General features: G+C 32.2%; 1 protein-coding gene across 2 annotated transcripts in view; it reads left to right on the top strand.

The window, feature by feature from the left end:
* The window catches only part of TMEM168 (transmembrane protein 168), a 62,500-nt gene extending 41,522 nt beyond the window's left edge, over positions 1-20,978 (top strand). For both annotated transcript variants that reach the window (XM_051962754.1, XM_051962755.1), the window contains exons 3-5: positions 7,002-7,144; positions 11,674-11,948; positions 17,957-20,978. In XM_051962754.1, the coding sequence (XP_051818714.1) occupies positions 7,002-7,144; positions 11,674-11,948; positions 17,957-18,504 (966 nt within the window). In that variant the 3' untranslated portion in view covers positions 18,505-20,978. The remainder of the gene's footprint in view (positions 1-7,001; positions 7,145-11,673; positions 11,949-17,956) is intronic.
* The last annotated feature ends 2,079 nt before the right edge of the window (positions 20,979-23,057 follow it).

Consider the following 23,057-nt stretch of genomic DNA (forward strand, 5'->3'; position numbering starts at 1 on the left):
TTACTTCTTCCTTTAAAATATTGTCATATCTGATTTTTCTTATGTAGCAGGATAAATGGCAATATGTTTAGAAGAACTGCACTTTTTAATCTATTGATTGCTTCATATCCAACATATATAGGACTGCTTGCCATCTAGGGGAGGCGGTGGAGGGAGGGAGGGGAAAAATTGGAACAGAAACGAGTGCAAGGGATAATGTTGTAAAAAAATTACCCTGGCATGGATTCTGTCAATATAAAGTAATTATTCAATAAAAATTAAAAAAAAAAAAAAAAAAGAAGGAAACATTTTCTGCCCCCCCAAAAAAAAAAAAAATCTATTGATTGCTTGGGGAGGGAGCAAGATAGAAAAATTTGGAATACAAGGTTTGCAAAGGTGATTGTTGAAAACTATCTTTGCATGTATTTGGAAAAATAAAATACTATTCTTAAAAATTAGAAAAAAATAAGAAATCCACAAAATAAAAAATAATTTTAACTTAAATAAAATGTTGTCATGTAAATGGTTTTACTGGTTTGAAGTACTTAACTCTGAATCAGTTCATGTATATACTGTTTTATCTGAATTTGTCCCTTTCACCATTTCTTATAGTTCAGTAACTGTCTATTACATTAATATACCATAATTTGTTCAGCCATTCCTTAATTAGTGGGCATCCCCTTTGTTTCCAGTTATTTCACTATAAAATATTTATAGTGAAAATATATAGGTCTTGTCCTTGTTTCTTTGATCTTTTAAAGATATAAACTGGTAGTAGTATCACTAGGTTAAAGAGTTTACACTATGGGAGAGTCAATAAATATTAAGCATCTAACAAGTACTAGGTGATATGCTAAGCTAGGGATAAAAAGGAAGGCACGATGAGACAGTCCTTGTCCTTGAGGAGTTCACACTCTACATGAGGAAAGAACATGTAAAAAGAACTGAAAAGTTGGGGATGGGGGGAATTACCTGGGGATAGTCATGGTGAGTTTGTGAGTTGATTTCAAATTGCAGAATCTTAGGTTTCTAGAGATGAAATGGAAATATATATAGTTAGATAGGTAGATAAATAGTGCATGTACCCTTGAAAGAGCTTCTGCTCCATTTACTTTATCTTGAACTAAGATCTGAAATTCCCAAGACAAATACACACCTTGTCAAAGAGACTGCATCAGTTTTAGAACAGAAGGTATATCTTTGAGTTAACAAGTACTCCCCAAATAAGAAATCCAATCCTTGTCAAAGAACTGAATTTGCTCAAGAATCTCCTTGAGAGAGATAGTGGGAAGATGACCTCTTTTTAGGGTATACTTGGAAACACTCTAAAATGCTGATGTCAGGTTTATACTTTGGAATACATTTTCTTGAACTTAGAGGGAAGATGTTAAGTTTTTAATATTTGAAAGACTGTTATGTGGAGGTGGGAAGGAGACTTGTTCTGGTTGTGTCCAGGCAGCAAAATTAGGAATAAATTGAAGGTGTTAAGTAGAGAACTTATAAGCAATTAGAGCTAGATGGAAGTGAAATAGATTGTTTACAAGTGAAACCCTGTCACTTAATGTTTTCTTTTCTTCTTTTTCTTTCTTTTTTTTTTCATAAAATTTATCTTATACTTATTAACTTTTTACATTCCATTCATTACCAAACAAATCTTTCCCCATAAAGTTATCCCTTGAATGAAAAAAATTTAAAGATTGACAAAATAAAAGCTCACCAAAATAATGAATATATATGTCAATCATGTTAGATGTATGCACACTATTCTTATCTAAAGTCCATCACATCTGCAGTAGAGTTCAGAAACTAGTTTTCTCAACTCTTCTCTTGGGATCACTTCCTGTGATGTTTTTTTTTCTGTTTACATTGTATATGTTGTTTTCCTGATTCTGCTTCTGAATTCTTCATACTAGCCTTTAAAAAAAAAAATTGATGCACACAATATTCAATCATAATCAGGAAGGAATTTGATTTTCTTCAATCCTTGAATAGCTACTTTGTTTAGAAGTCTGTTAATATCGAAAGTATTATTATAAATATTTTGATATATGTCTTATGCATTTTGAACTTGCTGTAATATATGCTGTAAATTATTTCCAGTTTTCCCAGCAGTTATTGAATAAAGAGCTCTTCCTTAAGGAATTTTTGCTTTGAGATTTATCAGACAGTTCATGTATTTCTAATTCTTGCTTATTAGTCTATTCACTGATCTACTTGTCTATTTTTTTTTTACCAGTACCAAGAAGTTTTGATGATTGCTGCTATGTAATATAATTTGAGGTATTCAAATACTGTATTCCCTTTCATTCTTCCCCCCCTTACTTTCTTTGAGATACTAGATTTTTTTGTCCCTCCAATGAATTTTGTTATCATTTTAGCTAACTTTTAAAAGTTATCACCTTTGTAGCTTAATTAGTATAACATTAAAATTTGTAAGAATTTAAAAAGTATTATTGCTAGAGGTTTTTTGACTGAGCCTGGATAGCTACTTATCAGGGATGTGATAGAGAAGATTTGTCAAGTTAAAGGAGACTGAACTAAATGAACTTTTTAAGGTCTTGTTCAGTTCTAGGATTCTTGAATTCAATTTATTTTCAAAGCCTTTTGATGATTCATTTTGTAGGCTCGAAATTAGCAATTCTTCTAGTAAATATCAGTTTGATTTATAAGATCCCTGCTAACTGCTTTGCATACTGTATAGGGATTTATGCTAGAAGGAAAAAATAGAAAGATGAATTAAATATAATAGCCTTAAGAATTTCTAAATAAAGTACTAACACATACTGCCCATATTTAGACAAAGGTCATTATGTACAGATGTAAGATAGCTCATTATCTACTTTTTCACTCAATGTGTGCCAGTAACTCAGATATGTTCTGGAGATTTATAGTGGACTGACTCAAATGAAAGGCTAATTCTAGAGAAAAAACATGCAGAGATAATTCTTCTCATCTTTATCACCCACTTCTCTGTCTTGTCTGTGACAATAGAGTAGTTACTTAAAATAAAATAGGCATAATAAGGTCACAGATGAATTCTAGGCTAAGGCTGTGACTCAGTGCTTTATATACCAGTAATATTCAGGCTTTCTGAAAATGAACAAACAGATGAAATAACCTTAATCCATCTTGGCTCCTCCTAGATGTGTTTGCCATCTGTTCAACTAAGGATATGACCATGGAGTCTTTGAATACTTAGGTAGTGCCAAGCTATCCTCTCTTTGACTTGTTTGTTTTATCTTAATAGAATGTATGGTAGCATTTCTGGCTTACTAACTCAGAAATAATCTAATGATCATTTACTGTTTCTCATTAAATAATTTTTTTTTAGACATGTTTTTGTCTAATTTTCCATTGTTTTTAAAACAATGTGCTTCAATGTGGCAAATGACTTTTCAAAACTGATGAACTTTTAACTCATCTCTTCTTCTTCTTCTTTTTTTTTTTAATAACTTTTTATTGATAGAACCCATGCCAGGGTAATTTTTTACAACATTATCCCTTGCATTCACTTCTGTTCCGATTTTTCCCTTCCCTCCCTCCACCCCCTCCCCCAGATGGCAAGCAGTCCTTTACATGTTGAATAGGTTACAGTATATCCTAGATACAATATATGTGTGCAGAACTGAACAGTTTTCTTGTTGCACAGGGAGAATTGAATTCAGAAGGTATAAATAACCCGGGAAGAAAAACAAAAATGCAAGCAGTTTATATTCATTTCCCAGTGTTCTTTCTTTGGGTGTAGCTGCTTCTGTCCATTCTTGATCAATTGAAACTGAGTTAGCTTTCTTTATCGAAGAGATCCACTTCCATTAGAATAATCCTCAAACAGTATCATTGTTGAGGTATATAGTGATCTCCTGGTTCTGCTCATTTCATGTAGCATCAGTTCATGCAAGTCTCGCCAGTCCTCTCTGAATTGTCCTGCTGGTCATTCCTTACAGAACAATAATATTCCACAACATTCATATACCACAATTTACTCAACCATTCTCCAATTGATGGGCATCCATTCATTTTCCAGCTTCTAGCCACTACAAACAGGGCTGTCACAAACATTTTGGCACATACAGGTCCCTTTCCCTTCTTTAGTATTTCTTTGGGATATAAGCCCAGTAGAAACACTGCTGGATCAAAGGGTATGCACAGTTTGATAACTTTTTGAGCATAGTTCCAAATTGCTCTCCAGAATGGCTGGATGTGTTCACAATTCCACCAACAATGTATCAGTGTCCCATTTTTCCTGCATCCCCTCCAACATTCCACATTATCTTTCCCTGTCACTCTAGCCAATCTGACAGGTGTGTAGTGGTATCTCAGAGTTGTCTTAATTTGCATTTCTTTGATTAATAATGATTTGGAGATTATTTTCATATGTCTATAAATAGTTTCAATTTCTTCATCTGAGAATTGTCTGTTCATATCCTTTGACCATTTATCAATTGGAGAATGGTTTGATTTCTTATAAATTAGAGTCAATTCTCTATATATTTTGGAAATGAGGCCTTTATCAGAACCTTTGATTGTAAAAATGTTTTCCCAGTTTATTGTTTCCCTTCTAATCTTGTCTGCATTGTTTTGTTTGTACAAAAACTTTTCAATTTGATATAATCAAAATTTTCTATTTTGTGGTCAATAGTGATCTCTAGTTCTTCTTTGGTCATAAATTCCTCCCTCTTCCACAGGTCTGTAACTCATCTCTTCTTAAGAAACCTGGGAAAAAGAAATTTTTTTCTTTTTCTAGAGCACTGTTTTCTCACTTTGTAAAATAAATCAGATACATATATATAGAAATCATACTTTAGTACTGTCTTAATGTACAACATTTAAAAAAGATATTGGAAACTCTACATTAAGTTTCATTTTTAAGGCTGTTAAAATCAGCTATTTCATTGCCAATCAAGGTAATATACACAGTTATCTAAAATTGTGAACAATTGACTACTGAAATAATATTTTTTGTTCTGTACTGTTGTAGGATGTATTCTTGTATTTGCTAGAATTGTGTTAAATATTAGATGCTTTAATCAGTTAACACTTAAATTGGAATTTTAAATTATTTAATTAGCCATCTCATTTGAGTGACCTACAGATTCAGTTCTATAGTTCATAGATATATATTATGAATGACTTCATATTTTTGAATTGCAAAAGTCTACAGTTTACCTCAATTTCATTTTATATACATGCATACGAAAACATGTATCCATCCATATATGTATACATATGTGTAATGTATTTTGTTTATTGCAGCTGTTACATTACGTAGTAGTAGCTGTGTTGTTAACCCATAAGTATTTATTAGGATTAGGAAAGTAAAAACAGTGTTACATGCCTACACTCATTAAAAATGAGTACTTAGATTTATCTCAGGTATGCACATGCATATACTTTTAAAAATTTATTTTAAAAAAATTTAAATTAGGGAATATGGGGTTGGGGAGGTCTTTTCTATGAAATAGAGACATCAATAGTCATAATATTTTTTTATGGAAATTAGGTGATTAAATAAAATAGGAAAAATGAGGCAGTTAAATGGCATAATAGATAAAGTACCAGTCTTGAACTCAGGAGGACCTGAGTTCAAATGTGACCTCAGGCATTTAACATGTTCTGACTGTGTGACCCTGGGTAAGTCACTTAACCCCAATTGCTTCAGCCCCACCTCTCCCAAAAAGGGGGATTTTGATGGTACTTTGTAGGATCATAGACTTAGAAACAGAAGGGATTTTAAAGAAGATTTAATCGAGATCATTCATTATATGAGTAATTGAAGCCTAGGTATATTAATTGATTTCCCCAATATCACACAACTTTCCAAATAGCAAGTAAAATGAGATTTGAATGTTTTACTATATATATACACAGTACTCATTCTTTCAATTTTGCTGTCAGTTCAGCAAGAGGGACAGTCCATATTCCATTGAATAATAGATTTAAGTCTTGTTAGGGACCTTTATTATACTTTCCTCATTTTAATTGGAGCACAGAGATTTAATATCCCTTGTCCAAGATCATGTGATTAAGTGAGAAGTACCAGAGCAGTAACTTGAATCCAGATCCTCTTGACTTCATATTCTATGTGCTTATTGTGTTTGTCTTGTAATCTCAGTTCCAAAGATAGCATTCATGAGTATACAACACATAGGCAAGGGCTGAATACTTTCTATGTTTTCCCTTGAACTAGAAAAAAAAAATTATGAGTAAATTTTGAAATAAAAAAGACAGCTATCCTGGATTCTTTTCCCTGCTTTTCCATATCTAAGATTATTCTGATATTCAGGGTTACTATAAAGTGATTTATTTTCTAAAGTTACTGTTATGTCATCCCTCGCCCCCTACCCCCTTTGGATATATATGCCTTAATGTGTGACTTAGTCTATCTGAAAATGCATTGAAGAGTGAGTATACATTTTCCATGCTACAGCAGCTAAAATTTTCCTGTAATGATAGGAATTATTTAGAAATTTCACAAAAATTTTCATGAGAGTAATGTCTTTTTAGAGAGCCTTTAAATATAAATGTTTCTATCAAGTCTATAATTATCAAGGTATGTGTACTATCCAAGAAATTCAAAGATTATTGGATAAACTGATAGTTTGAAAAGATCTCAGAGGCTCTCCAATCTACCCTTTTCATTTTTCAGATGAAATGGCTGTTTCTAGGCAGTTTGGAGAATCTACCAGTCCTATATATACAAGATAATTTTTCCTCACACTGGATTTATCAGCACAGGACTTACATCTTTGCAAAGATATTATATTATAAATTTCTGGTCCAGTTCTTCTCTTATAAATGAGAAAACTGAAGCCCAGTGAGCTAACTTATTCTATCTAGTGATTGACTTATTCTAGGTCACACAGCTATTAGAGTTAGAATTTAAATGGAGTTAGAATTTAAATGAAGGTTCTAGGTTGAAAAGGTCTAAAAGGCTTTGGTGGTTTTTGTTTAGAGATGTGAGATAGTTTGTTTAATTGAAATGTGAAAAACATTTTGATAAATGATCTTTTTGTTTTATCTAGCCAACAAATGGAATCTTCTTGAGCATGTTTCTTATTGTTTTACCATTGGAATCCATGGCTCATGGGCTCTTTCATGAACTGGGTAATTGTTTAGGAGGAACATGTGTTGGATATGCAGTTGTAATTCCAACCAACTTCTGCAGGTATGGTGATTCAGTACTATTACTAGAATGTTTGTAACCACATATTGAGTTTAAATCAATTTTGGTTAATATTTTTTACAACTATAAGCATTATATTAAAAAATATGAATTAAAAAATTAGAAACAGAAGGGATTTTAAAGAAGATTTAATCTAGATCATTCATTATATGAGGCATTGAGGCCTAGGTATATTAATTGATTTCCCCAATATCACACAAGTTTCCAAATAGCAAGTAAAATGAGATTTGAATGGGAGTTGTTTTACTATATATACACAGTTTAAATCAATTTTGGTTAATATTTTTTACAACTATAAGCATTATATTAAAAATATTAAAAATGTGAACATTGTATTTTTATTTTTAGGATAAAAAAATTACAAAAAAAAAGGCTTGCTCTAAATAAGCATGGCGTATTCAAAACATTTTAAATTGTTTATTTCAGGAATTTATAATTTTTTTTGGTCATGGACTTCTTAGCTAATTTTTAATGAAGCATATGGACTTTTTAAAATTATGTTTTTAAATACATAAAGCAAATAGTTATGTTGAAATACAATTATCAAAAATGTCTAACATTCATGGACTCCAGGTTAAGAACCTTTGATTTATTTAAATACTTTGGGCACCAATTGTGGAAAAGTTTAATAATTTGTCTGAGAATTCATTATAAAATAATTTCTTAGTTAAAGAGTTTTAATATTAATCAATTATCTATGATGTTGATGATATGTCCTAATAGCCGTGGGATGTATTTATAGCCATTTTCATTTCATGGGATCTGAGGGTCTTAGTTTTAGAATTCAAAGGGATTTTTGAGATCCTCTAGTACAAGTGCCTCATTTTACAGATAAGACAACTGAGGTTCCTTGATTTTACAACTAGTGATTTTTCCATTGCCACTGTTTATTAAGTACATTGTTCAAAGAGTTTATAGTCTAATAGAAAAAAATGTGATAGGTATAAAAATATGAATAAAGCATTAACGTGCAGAGTACAACATCGGAAGAATTCTTCTAAGTGCTGGTAATACAAATGGAAAAATAAAACAATCCTTATTCTCCGGGAACTCATGTTCAATGAAAGAAATAGCCCATATGGAAGGTTTCAGCTGCAGGTCAGATGGAAAAACTTCATGGTTTTTAACCACATAGTGGCGAAGTACAGAAATGTCTCTTCTTCAACAGTCCCATTGATAAAGTCATATCATTGTTCAATAGTGAACCATTTAATAATACCAAGGACTTTGGCAAAAAAAAATTTGTTTCTGTGTTTTCAATAGCTTATGACTGGAACAATTGCAGTAGAAATTGTTAAGCTGCATTTCCCCAGGCTTTGCTTCCCAGGATGTTTGAGAACACTGGACTGGAAGCATTGTTATTTTCCAAAGTTCTTAGGTTCAGAGTCTTTGACTGTTATAGTAGACAAAATAATACATAAGTACTTAAGAGAGGCACAGAGTGTTACAATGAGGTCCATGAGATACAGGTCCTTATGATGGGGGTGAGCCTCCAGATGCAAGAAGGCATTTGAGCTAAACAATAACAGTTGAATGGGATTTCAATTGGTAGAGATCAAGAAGAAGTAGGAGGACATTATTAACAGTATGAGGCTAAGATGAAAAAAATAGGGGAAATGTGGAGCCAGTAGAGATTGGCAAATTGCCTTGTTTGACTTCAATGTACAAAATAAAGCTTGGAAAGGTAGAATGGCATTTAATTATAAAAAAAATTTTAAACGTCAGGCTAAGAAGTTTGAAGCCACTGAGCAGTGTCTAGACAAGAGGTAATAAAGAATTATGTACTATAGTAATAACATACAGAATAGAGAAGAAAGATTCAAAAGGTAGCAAAAAGATAAAAATCCCAGGATAATAAATTTAGAGGGATCTTGTTGCTGTTCAGTTGTGTCTCTTCATGACTGTGGACCAATTGTCCCTGGAGTTTTCTTAGCAAAAATACTGCAGTGGTTTGCCATTTCCTTCTTCGGTTTTAGTCAGAGTTAAGTCACCTGCCCAGGGTCATACAGCTAATAAGTATGTGAGATCAGATTTGAATTCTGAACTTTCTGACTCTAGGCCCAGCATTCTATCACTGAGCCACATCCTGACCAAAGGGACCTCAGGAATCATATAATACAGACCCCTTGTTTTACAAGTGAGGAGTCTCTGAGGACCAGAAAGTTGAAATTACTTATCCAAGTTCATTCACATAGCAAGTGATCCCAGGTAGGATTTGAGTCCAGGATATTAGACTTCAAATATATTGTTTTTTCCACCATTTTAAAGTGATGTTTAGTTTCTCAGATCAACTAAGATACAGGAAAGATAATGTATATTGGAGGAGATACGGGAAAACTGGGATATTACTATATTGTAGGTGGAGTTGTGAACTGATCCAACCATTCTGGAGAGCAATTTGGAGTTATGCCCAAAGGGCTACCAAATTGTGCTCACCCTTTGATACAGCAATGTTTCTACTTGGCCTGTATCCCAAAGAGATCTTAAAGGAGGGAAAGGGACCCACATGTGCAAAAATGTTTGTGGCAGCCCTCTTTGTAGCATAAGAAAACTAGAAACTGAGTAGATGCCCATCATTTGGAAAATGGCTGAGTAAGTTATGATACGTGAATGTTATGGAATATTATTATTCTAAAAGAAAACATGAGCAGAGACCTGGAGAGATTTACATGAACTGATGCTAAGTGAAATGAATAGAACCAAGAGAACATTATACACAGCAATAAAATTATATGGTAATCAATTCTGATAGACACGGCTCTTCTTAACAGCAAGATGATTAGGCCAGTTCTAATGGTCTTGTGATGGAGAAAGCCAGATGCGTCCAGAGAGAGATCTGTGGGGACTGAGTATGGATCATAATGTAGTATTTTCATCTTCTTGTTGTTGTTGTTGTTTGCATTTTATTTTCTCTCATTTTTAACTTTTTGGTCTGATTTTTCTTATGCAGCATAATTGTGGAAATGTGTACAGAAGAAATGCACATGTTTAACCTATGTTTTATTGCTTACCCTCTAGGGGAGGGGGTGAGAAGAAAGGAAAGGGAAAAAAAATTGGAACACCAAGTATTGCTAGAGCGAATGTTAAAAATTATCTATGCACATGTTTTGAAGATAAAAAGATTAAAAAATAAAGTGGTGTTTAGTAAATGCTAATTGCCTAATTGTAAATATTTTTTACATATGGAACTTTTTCCTCTTTGTTTTATCACTTTAGGGTGTTGACCTAGTAAGATTAACTTTTTCTTCATTGTTTCAAATTGATTTCCCCATAGTGACATTATCAGTTCTACCAACAGAGTATCACCATGCTTGTTTTCCCATGGCTCCTCCAACCTTTGTCATTTTCCTTTTTGTCAGTTTATAAGTATGAGATCTAGATTCAAGTAAATTCATCATTATTTTTTGAGATCTTAAATCTTTTTGATTTAGTCATGAAGAGTGATCTCCTAAATTGAGTTTAAGAGTTCTTAAATAAATTAAGCTTATTTCACTTTTAAGGATGTCTTACATATTATATATCTATTAGGATAAATAAATGCCTTTACTTTTGGTTCATTTATTGCTCACTGTGTTATGCTTTTCTTTCACAGTAATATTTTCTTGAACTTGTTACTCTGTTTGGAAATATGGCTTGCAGCTTCTACATTGACTTTGAAATAAAAAAATGTAACCATCTTTTGTATCACCTTCATTTTCAAATATATCCCTCTCTTTAAATTTAAGTTTGAAGTTAATTTTCACATTTAAAATAGATCTTTATAAAGGATTATTAAATAGATAATTGAAGTGTTCATTAATTTTTATTTTGAGATTTTAACTTGACATTTAGATGTCCTTTTTCTTTATTGACCCCCACTCAATTTTTAAATGAATTTTACCTTAAAATATGTAGCAAAACAATCTTTTTTTCAAAAAAATATTACTAACAATTTCTTTTTGCCTACAATTCAAATGAGGTGCTAAAGACAGCAGTGTTTCTAGAGAATATTGTTCCAGAGAAGTTTTGGAATTCATATTTTGATTTTCCCAGCATAAAGCAGTGGCTGCCATTATTTCTTCTTTATTTCAATAGTATCTTTCACATTGGTATTTTTAAAATACTGAATTACATTAGTAATGTAAAAGAACCTCTTGGTTGCTTGGAATTCTCTTTTCTACTCTGAAAACTTAATTTTAGGAGAGCAATAAGGAGATTTTTAAAAATTTTTATTTTTTTAAGAATTAACACTTTTTTATAAAAGGGTTGGCTTAGATCTAGGGTTCTTAATGTGGAACCTATGAACTTGGGCTTAATAGTTTTTTTTTTTAATAACTACATTTCAATATAATTGATTTCCTATATATTTTATTTTGTGCATTTAAAAGTATTATACTTAGAGGGGAACCTTAGACCTTATCATCCTGCCGAATGGAGTCCATGACATAAAAATGTTAAGAACATCTGGCTCATATGATCTTTAGCATCCTTCCAATTTAATTTATTCTTCTGTTTATTTGTTTTTTCTATAGTCCTGATGGTCAACCAACACTTCTTCCTCCAGATCATGTTCAGGAGTTGAATTTGAGGTCTACTGGCATGCTTAATGCTATTCAACGTTTTTTTGCATATCACATGATTGAAACATATGGCTGTGACTATTCCACAAGTGGATTTTCTTTGGATACTCTGCATTCCAAGCTCAAAGCTTTCCTTGAACTTCGGACTACAGATGGACCCAGACATGACACTTATGTTTTATATTACAGTGGTCACACTCATGGTACAGGAGAATGGGCTCTGGCAGGTAATCCATGTTAGATTTTTTAAATGTTGAAAATATTTCTATCAATATAGACCTGTAGCTTCCTCTTAGTTATTATCCACACACTGAGCATACCTATTCTTGGTCATATGAAATCTGTTTACTAGGAATAACTTAAATTGCTATTAGAAAAAAGTCTTCTGAATTAAAGAAGAGAATCATAGCAGTTTAAAGGGAAAGAATCTTACTATTTTAAACCCAGTGATTTGATTTTTTAAAAAATACATAGATTTTCAGCATTAATACTACAGAGTATTTTTAAAAAGCTGTCTACCTTCTACAAATAAAGCATTTCAAGGTCTTTGTGAATTGTAAGAACAGAAGTTTTTTTAGTACTTCATTTTGTCATTTATTTATTTCAAAGATGTCAGTGAAAAAATATTCAGTTTTGATTCAGAAAGAGTAGCATAGTTGAAAGAATATTATCTTGCACAAATAAGGAATCAGGGATTCTAGCCCTTTCTCTGTCACTAACTGAATAAATGAGTTAACCTTTAGGTTCCTCCATTTAGCTATCATATGAGGAGGTTGGATTTAACCTGTAATATCCCTCCCGGCTCTTAAAATGATACAATTTTCTGATAATGTTAGGCAACTTGAAAATATAAAATAAGAAACATATTTGTGGATATATACAACCTCAAGAATTTTGAAGTTGGAAGCCACCTTAATGACATTTGAGTGAATCCCATCCCATGACTTATGAGAGTTTAGAATGTTTTCTTTGAATTATTGTCTGAGAGAGATAAATATAAAAACATTTTCTTACTTTTAAGCCTGTTGATAACATATAGTTAAGTCCAGGTATTTTTAGTCATTAAGAATGTTGATCTAGTTGCACCTATTTAAAACATCTTTTCTTTGGAGCATGAGATAGTATTCAGTTTCTAAATCATCTGTTTTCTCTATTTCAATAAAATAACAGTATATAGTTCATCTTTAATGGTAGATGTTGTTATGAAATGCTTGTAAATTAAGAAAGTTTATAGTAAGATTCAAGAGAGGAAAAAGACCAACAAGGTATTTTAGATGGAGCAGCTATTATTATTATTACTAATTATATATTATAATACATTTCATATTACATATATAATATGTTTACATATTATATATACAGATATTATTATTAACCTTAAATTATTGTGCTCTGAGAAGTTATTAGCGAAAATATAAAGAATACAGCTGTTGAGTGAAAAAAGAGAATAAATGTGGCATCAGTAGGTTTACTGCAAATCCATATAAAATGTTGGTTATTCAAGGGTGAGCTTAAAATATATTAGTATTAGTGAGAGTCTTTGAAGATGAAATTAAATGCTTTTTGAGCTAATTATATTAGTTGCTGAAATTAAAAATTTGTGATATTTCTCTGTGATGATTGCATTTAGCACCCAGAGTATATTAAAATCAACTGGAGTCAGAATAAGGGAAAATCCTTGATCTTTATTTTTTGCAGAGGTGAAGGGGAATGGCTATAAGAAGTGAGAGCAATCGCTACACTAATCTGGCCAGCAGTGCCTGTGGCTCTCACGACTCCACCCCCCAAATCCTCTATGCAATCTCTTATACAATACATCAAATTTGGACAGAGAGTGGGTGGGGCCGTTCTTTCTCCAAGCATATATTAATAAGAGTATTGTCCAATTGCTAATTAGCCTCAAGTGCTTGGGACCTCAGTGCAATGACTCAAGAGCTTCAGCCCATTACATTTCTCTACTTGAGGGAAGTTAACTACTGGTATGGGAACCCTGTCTTACAGTTCACAACTCCTCTTTAATGTAGTAGCAGATAGTCTTTTGAGATTGACTGGGACCAAAAAATTCATCATCCTGTGGGCCAACTTCACAATGAATCTTTTTGAATTTATTTACTGAGGCTAGTCATCAAACAACAGATGTGAATAGACCTTTATTTTTCCAGTTTGGTTGAACTGTCAAAGCTTATGCTCCACTGGCATTACCTTTTAAAACCCAGGCTCATCTCATGCTACAGTGAGACCCAAAAATAATTTTTAATGAAGGTAACAGCACAATATCTTCCACTCAAATATGAACAGTCTTTTTCTTGGGATAGATTTTTCAAGATTGTTGAGTCCCAAGTATTTTTATGGAAAAAGGTTTAAAAGTACAAATGAAATAGATTATAGATTTTTTGGAATTGGAAGGAGTCTAAGTAGCTGTTTGACTTAATCCATAAGAAAAAAAAAATTCTCACTATAATATATCTAACAAGAAGATATCCTTCTACAATTTGCAGACTTTCAGTGTGGGGAAGAGAAGGGAGAACTGATTTCCATTCAAGGCAACCATTCTTTTTGAGATAGCTCTTATTATTTGAAAACTTTTTCTGGAATCAACTAAAAATGCTTTCTTCTTTAGTTTTCTGCCTTCTAAAGCCAAATGAGAAACAAAGTCTAATAAGCTCTTTTCCATGTGAAATCCTTAAAGACATCAGACATGTCTTTCCTGAGCCTTCTCTTCTTCCATCTACATGCCCGTTTTCTTCAACTAGCTCCTACATAGCATAAGCATCACCTTCCTAATTCCTTTCCTCCTTACATCTTCAGCTTGTTAAAGTTCTTCCTAAAATGTGGTGCCTAGGAAGGAACACAATATTGAAGATTAACTTTCATCTATTCCCTTTATATCATATGTAAATAGCTTTTTACATGTTGTCTTCCATAATAGAATTTGAGTTCTTTGAGGACACAGACAGTGTATGTTTTGGCTTTTCTTTGTACCTCCAGTATATAGCTCAGTTCTAGTTCTGCTTGTTGATTGGCTAACTAGCAGCTATAGTCTGACCAGAGAAGAAGATAGCAGGACTATCATTATATTCCAATTCACAGAAGCTATGTCTCTTAATATAGTTCAAGATCAAATTAGCTTTTCTGTCAGACTTAAACTTTTGATTCCTGACAAACCCTTAGATTTTTTTTTTTTCATTTAAACTGATTTTTTAGCTTTGGCTCCCCTTTTTTTTACTTGCGAATTTCTTGGACCCAAGTATAAAACTTTACATTTTCCCCTATTAAATTTCAACTTATGAAATTCAGCCCAATTTTCTAACCTCTAAGGATCTTTTTATCTTATTTTGATCATCCAGAATATTACCTAACCTTCCCATCTTTATCATTTGCAAATTGATAACCATACCGTTTAATATTTTTATCACTGAATATAATATGGTGCTTAACAGCAAGTTTTATGTCAAAAAATATGTCAAAGGCCAGATGTAGACCCTGGTCTTTCTGAATCTGAGGCTGACTCTGGATCTACTGTTCTTCTGTACATATCCTTTTAAAGTTTTAGGGTTTTTTAGGTGATGAGTTATTTCTTTTTATATTCTCCCAATTTGATTCCCAACTTTCCCATCCCTGATAACAGTACCATTCTTATTTCTCTCCATTAATCTTTATCCAAATACTGTCAAACATGCATTTCTCCTCTGTTTCCTGGATTTTCATATGCATGTATACTTTCTTTAAAATTGTATCTTCTCTGCATTTTCTCTTCCTTATCTTGAGACATGTTCTGATGATAGATCTCATCCCAAGTTTCTCATACTTGTTGAGATCAAAATTACCTTTTTTATTTGAATGACTTAATTGCTAGAACAAGTTTCTGAAAGAAATGAGAATTAATTGAATTAAGGAAAAACATAATTGAATTCACTTTGGCAAGGAATAGGGACCATCTCATTTGTAGGGAAAAAAGAGAGGGGATAAAGATATTGAAAAGTTTTGAAGTATGAAGAGATATGAGTTAAATAAAGGGAATTTCTTATTAGATGATATCAACCTTTTAACTGAAAATGCAAATACATCATCAGTGATCATCTGTTGTATTGAACTGAAAGAGAAAAATACTTGAAATATTGCCTTTGGGGGTGATAAAAATCAGGGCATCCCAAATTGAAGCATTTCCAAGCAATAGTATTAACTCCACTTAGTGTAAGCATTATTGGCATAAGGAGATAAATCAATATATTTTTTGACTTTCTTTTACCAACATCTAGCTACCTGGAAGGAATAATGGAGAAATAAGGAAAAAACTCAGACCATTGCTTTCCTGAGTTTAATATTTGGCTTATTTCTTATATACCAGTTTAAATGAAGGATAATTATGAAACCACACAGCAAACACTGAGAATTAAATACCTTACACTAGTGATATCAAACTCAAATAGAAACAGGCCACTAAACTATATTTAAGAATCCCTGTAGATTTAGAATTAGAAAATCAGAATATTCTGATTTTAATATTTCCTAGTCTACAATTCTCCGTTTTCTCCACAAGGACAGGATGCCTGGAATGTTCGGTATTAACATTCTCTGTATTGTATATTTATTTTGTTAAATATTTCCCAATTTTAATCTGGTTCTTCTCTCAGCAGTGGCTGAGAGGTGGCTACCCGTGGATTTGACACCCCTATTTTAGATGTCCTTGGAACATTTGTGTAGTTATCTTCTATTCTTCTGGACTAGAAACATTTAAAAAATAAAAACCATTCATAGTACCTCTAGTAAAAAATTAAATCTTTCAGTCCTTATCCATCAAAACTCAGGACAGATGAAAATAATATATTTGTTAAGTTCAGTATAATTGATCTTCCTTATTAAACTGTACAAATGAAAAGCCTGAGACAGTTTCTGGGTAATTAATAATTAGCTTATTAGATAGCAAATAATAACTAAATTGAGGTCAGTGGTCTCTCATAACCAAAGATCCTTCATGAAAGTCATGGAATATTTAAATACCTTTGGAAGAGGGGTATCCCTGAGAGTAATAGTTCACTCTGAGTGAAAGGTGGGTTTTTTCTAATAAGGCACTGGGAAACATATATTTGATCATGTCATCACTCTCAGATCATTCTGCCTCTACAAAAAAAGTGATTGTCCACCCAGTCCTATTTGAACAGTGGTACAGTTATGGCAAAAATTGCACCTACATAAGACCATTAAGATATAGTCTTATCTCAGGGTCATTTCACATTTTACTTAATGACAGAAAGCTGGTCTGGTTTCGGTGAATTGAGGGACAAGGTGAGGAATGTCCTTGTGAGACTGGGATTTTAATGGAAAAAAAGCAAAAATTAGGATATTTTGGTCCTGTATATGAAATTGGTTATTAATTAGAAAATCATTTTTCTCATAATAATTTTCTCATAAATAAACATCCTTTTAAAATAAGTCATATTCAAATTTATAAAACAAGTTTCTTGACTATCTCATTAAATCTTCTTTTAATGCAAATAGGATAACTTTTGTTTTTTAACTAAATCATATCTGGTTTTTTAAATGTCTGCTATAAAGGAGATCTTTAAGTTTTAGACTGTATATTTAATTCCAAGAATTTGGAGCTTATTAATCTGAAACATAAATAAAATGACTAGCACCATGATAATAATTGCAAAGGTACTGGACTTTAATTTCAGTAATGCCACTAATTAATTGTGTGACCTTGTCGGAAGCAGCTTTAACACCATCCCTTTTTATTATATTCCAGAATGAACCTGCAAATCTTGAACTGTTTTCTTTCACTTTAACATAACACATAGTAGCATTTAGCTTTTCTGGATGCCTCACCATCTTCCATATGAAAATACTTATGGTCATTAGTGTGGGAAATATGGTGAGGAATATTGTGAATATGGTCTTCAGAAAACCACTAAGTCAGAGGCTCCTCAGCTACTACAATTGGGACTTTATATAGCTTTAGGTGACCAAAAAGCTGTGATGGGGGAACCAGAACCAGTCAAATTCCTTTTGTGGATTTGTCATCTTTTGTAGAAATTCAAAAGCTATATCTAACATCTGTGGAAAGAGGCACCTGGGTATACCCAGTGTTGTGGGTAGAGGGGAAAGAAGTTTCATCAGGGAAATGCTGGCAAATATTAGTCCTATCACAGACCATTCCTAAAATCTCCACCTCAGTTTCCTTAATCCAGATATCTTCAGACATCTTACTGTTGATTTTTCACTTTTTTTGTAGGTGGAGACACATTGCAACTTGACACACTTTTGGAATGGTGGAGAGAAAAGAATGGTTCTTTCTGTTCCCGACTTATTATTGTACTAGATAGTGAGAACTCAATCCCGTGGGTTAAAGAAGTGAGGAAAATTAATGATCAATATATTGCAGTGCAGGGAGCCGAGATGACCAAGATAGTGGACCTTGAAGAAGCTGACCCTGCACAGCTTGGTGACTTTACAAGAGACTGGGTAGAATACAACTGTAATGCTAACAGCAACATCAACTGGGCCGAAAAGGGGCGTGCTGTGAAAGCAGTATATGGTGTATCCAAAAGATGGAGTGACTATACTTTGCATTTGCCAACAGGAAGTGATGTTGCCAAGCACTGGATGTTATACTTTCCTCGTGTTACATACCCTCTAGTGCATTTGGCAAACTGGCTTTGTGGCCTAAACCTTTTCTGGATCTGCAAAGCTTGTTTTAGGTGCTTGAAAAGGTTAAAAATGAGGTGGTTTCTTCCTGCTGTGCTGGACACAGGACAAGGCTTCAAACTTGTCAAATCATAATTAGGAACCAAAGATGGAACATGACAGAGTCTTTTACTATCAAAAATGACTAACCTGCCACTTTTTATATACTATTTTTTGTGTGTGAAAGTTTCTTGCTACTTTATAGTTGCACTGTTTTCTTAAGCAATTGCCAGTATATGCAAAGGGTTGGAAACTCTGTTATTTTAAACTAAAAAGTGTGTGTTTGGTGAATAACATTTGTAACCAAATTTCTCTGTAAGTGTATAAGATCTAATGTGACTGTACAATTTGAAAAAAGGTTGCAAGTTCACATATATTGGGGAGAGGGAGGAAGACTGCTCTGAAATAATCATCCAAGAACAAAAATGCCTTATTTTCTAGGAGGAAACTAGAGCATGCATGTACAACAAACTTCCTTGGCTACTATTATGGGGGGAAAAACTGGCTGTAAAAAAATCTCTTGCTCTGAATAGTATTAAAGACTGAGTTAAGACCATTAGAAAGTCCCCATGCCTATTGTAAATAGAAAAGATCCTTCCTATAATGAATTTTTTATAGTACAAATATGCAAAGCATGCAGGCCAGTGCCTTGAGATGCCTTTGCTGTGACCATTAAGAGAGCATAGAATGCAAAATTAGTCAGATTAGCTGTAATCCATTTAGGTATGATAGGCTAAAGGCGAAATAGAAATTATTTTTGCATGCATTGTTGGTAGCACCTGAATCAAAAGACTGGACAAATTTATAGTCTTATCTCAGGGTCATTTCACATTTTCTTAATGACAGAAAATGTTAAATGCACAAACCTTCCAAACAAACTCAATCTCTTCTTGCAAGGAATTGTCTTACTTAAGTCAGAATATATTAAGCAAAAAAAAAAAAAAAGTATTCTGGCTCCTCAGTGCTCATGTTCTTCCATAAAATTTATTATTTTTCACCACATAAAAATTAATATTGTTTAGTTTAGGCTGGTAAGTTTTCTATTGACACACACGTGATATGTTAAAGTATTACTTAATATTAACAGTTTTGTCAAAATGTGATAACTTAAGAAATTTTTAACCACAATATTTTCTATATTTAAACAATAGTCTGTGATCAGTGTATTCCCTGAGGGATGGTTCACTCCCTACTTTTACTCATAATTTCTCAAATTTTAAATTTCTATTTTTGAGAAAGGAATAGGATTAAATTTAGGGGTTTGTTAGCACTTCTCTATTTAAGTTACTTTAGCTTTTCAAAATTAAGCCATTTTCCCCAATTTGATAGATAATTGAAACTTTACCTTACATCTACCTCTTTCTACATGTAAAAATTGAGGATCTAGTTACTAATAGATAAGTTGCTAAAAGATCATGAATAAGTGCATCCTCATTATTCATAACACATTGTTCTAGTCTACTAAATTCTGGTTTATATAACATAATAGTGAATCTGCCCAGCATTTTAAATAATGTGTGGTGACATAAAACATATAAAATAATTTATTTTGCTAATAATTTAGTGAATCTGAAAGGCAAGAAAAACTTTATAGGCATTAAAAGCCTATGGTGGAGCATCTCATCAGTGCAGTGGTTAGAGCAGCAACCTTGGAGGCAGGAAGATCAGAGTTCAAATCTGGTCTCAGACATTTGACACTTATTAGATGTGTGACCATGGGCAAGTCATTTAACCCTGATTGCCTGGCAAAAAAAGAAAGAAAAATCCTATAGTTCCAAAAAAGAGTTTAATTAATAAAAACTTATTTTTTCCAAATTCATTAGGACATCATTTTTCTTCAAATTTCCTAGAAGCTTCACTGGCACATCTTTTTTTTTTTTTTTTTTTTTTGAGATAAACATTAAGAAAAAGAGTCCTGAAAAAGAAATGTGGAAAAAAAGAAAATGTTTAGGACTACAAAGCTTTATAGTTATTTTTGATACATGTTCCCTTTTACCGATTTCTGATAGGATAGGCATTGTCTTTGGAGGGAAAATGGGGCCAAGAAAGAACTTTTGGGAAAATGGGGCTTGAGCTGTGTGTAAATGCTTAAAAATTAATGAATTTTGAGAGCTATTCCCACTAACGGAAAAGTAAAAATGACCATGTTAAAGCCAGTTAGCTTGGAATTTGTGAAAGCTTTTCTGAAGTTACTATCCTAGATGCCAATGAACTCTGCACATGATTCATTAAATGCCAGTAGCTAGATTGGGAGTTTTAGTTGATAAAACATTCCATTTTTCCTATTTGAAATTTTATATGGCTTAACTATAAAGTAATGAAACTTATTTTCACAGTTGTGTGATGGAGAATATGTGGAATAGTTTTCATCAGTCTCAGTATTTCTTTGGTTATACCACATATTTAGAAAGGAATTATTTGTAATAAGAGGCATGAAATTCAATCATTTTTTCACATATGCACCTCCCTTCCCAATGGATAATTTGGATGTATTTATTTGATAGAAAATGAATTTGGCTTCATTTGTTTCCTCGAAGTTTGTGCCTTTCTAAAACCATAAACGTATTTCTGCAGCCAGTTTTAAAAGGTGTGCAATGTGAATATATGATACGTAAAAGACAGAGTGTGGGTTCTGTCCCTATGTATAGAGTCATGAGTTACACTTCAATCATTTATGTGCAATCATTTTTTCAAAAAAAGTTGCGTTTTTTTCCCTTTAGGTCAAATCCTTCCTCCTTGAATTGCTTGGATCATTGTTTAATAGCTTTAAAAATTATTTTTATTTTATATATATATATATATATATATATATATATATATATATATATATATATGACACTATGATAAACTATTTCCAGAGCCCATTTTTATGATCAGCATTTTCTTAAGATTATATTAATAGCAAAAAGGAATTTTTATGTTGTGTTAGTGGGTGGATTTTTTTTTTTTGAGTAAAATACCTTTATTGAAATCTATTTATTAAATGGATTTTTTTGTTTGTTTGAAATGATTTTGATCTAACATACATTTGCTGTTTTGGATACTTCTAATATATATTCTTTCATATTGAGAGTTTTATTGTTTAGAAGTGATGTTTTATATTACATTTTTTCAGGCTAGCATTAACTATATCAAAAGCAAACTTTCTTGGAAAATATGCCATTGCATTGGTTCATTATATGAATGTATAATTGATTTTATTTATTAGTAAAAGCTCAACGGAATTATATTATGACCTATCAGTACTTTTAATATCCCCTCTATTTATAACTACAAGATTGTAAGCTCTACAAGGTCATGAACTGTTTCACCCTCATCACCCATCACAGAGCCTTACACAAAGTAGTAGGCACTGTAAACATTTATAGAACAAATGAAAATTTCTACTCCAAAAAAATAATTTTTCTGTGGTGCTATAAAGAGCTTTAGAGTCAGGATAGCTGAACTTTTAATGCCACCTGTACTTACCTCTCTGTGTAACTTCAAAAGCCTTACTTAACTTCTCTGAGCCTCAATTTTCTCATGGGGAAAATAAAGTTTCATGTATATGACCTTTAAGATTTCTTCCAGATCTGAATCCTGTATCAATTCTGACAATCAGAAATATTTCCCTGCTAACACGATAGGTACCCAACATGTTCTACTTTGTTAGCATTCCCATAGTCCTGGACAGTAATAGGTCAAAGTCATGGAAATTATATTGCAGAAAATAAGCCATTTTGTGGTTCTCAGATTTAATAAAATTATAATTATAAAATTAGAAGAAAGGACAACAATAAATCTAGTATCTGTAATGAATATTTCATAGTGTCAAACTTGTAGATGAAAAATGAGTTCAGATTGGCTTCTATAATTTTTTTTTTAAAGAATTTAGATGTTATGCTTGTTATTTATTTAGGACTCTTATGAAACTTTTCATCATAATGTCTGTGAGATTAAACTTTGAATTTTGCAGTTAGTTAGGTTTCTCCCTACTAGAAAAATATAGAAGTTTTAGCAATCAAAATTATTCATGAAAAGAAAATTTTTACTGAAGAACAAAGTAGAATAACCACATATTTAGTTAGAAAGGACTTTAAGGACATCCAGTCTGCTGCTCCCATTTTAAAATGATAAGGAAATTGTTAAATCACTTGCTCAAAGTCACAAAGGTATGAAGTGGCAAAATACTTGGATCTGATTCTAGATCTAATACACTCTTTGCTCCGTACCATATATATATCCTGGCTCACAAGATGACAATACATTTTTAAGGTAAGAAAAGTACTACATGCTATCTGAAGAGGTTTACTACTATCCAGTTTTGTTTTGAGAATGGCTGTGCTGCAGTTGCAATAAATTGAGATGAATAATGAAACCAGTGTAAGCATAAAAACAAATCAAAATACTACTACTGTCTTCATTCATATCTTTTATACCTTTTTGGAATTTTGACTGTAGGCAGCTTGTTGAATTAAAAATAACTCAGAAAATAAGCAGCAGTTTTATAAGTGGGAAATAAAAATCCATTCTTTTTTTTTTTTTAACTAAGTTTACTAAGTTTAAGATTTGTTTTGTTTTTAATTTCAAATTTCAAATTTATGTGATGCCTAATAATCAATTTGACAAATTTTCTTTTTTGTGCATTGATGTGTGTGTGTGTGTGTGTG

Source organism: Antechinus flavipes, chromosome 5 (assembly GCF_016432865.1).
Source record: "Antechinus flavipes isolate AdamAnt ecotype Samford, QLD, Australia chromosome 5, AdamAnt_v2, whole genome shotgun sequence".
Classification (NCBI taxonomy): domain Eukaryota; kingdom Metazoa; phylum Chordata; class Mammalia; order Dasyuromorphia; family Dasyuridae; genus Antechinus; species Antechinus flavipes.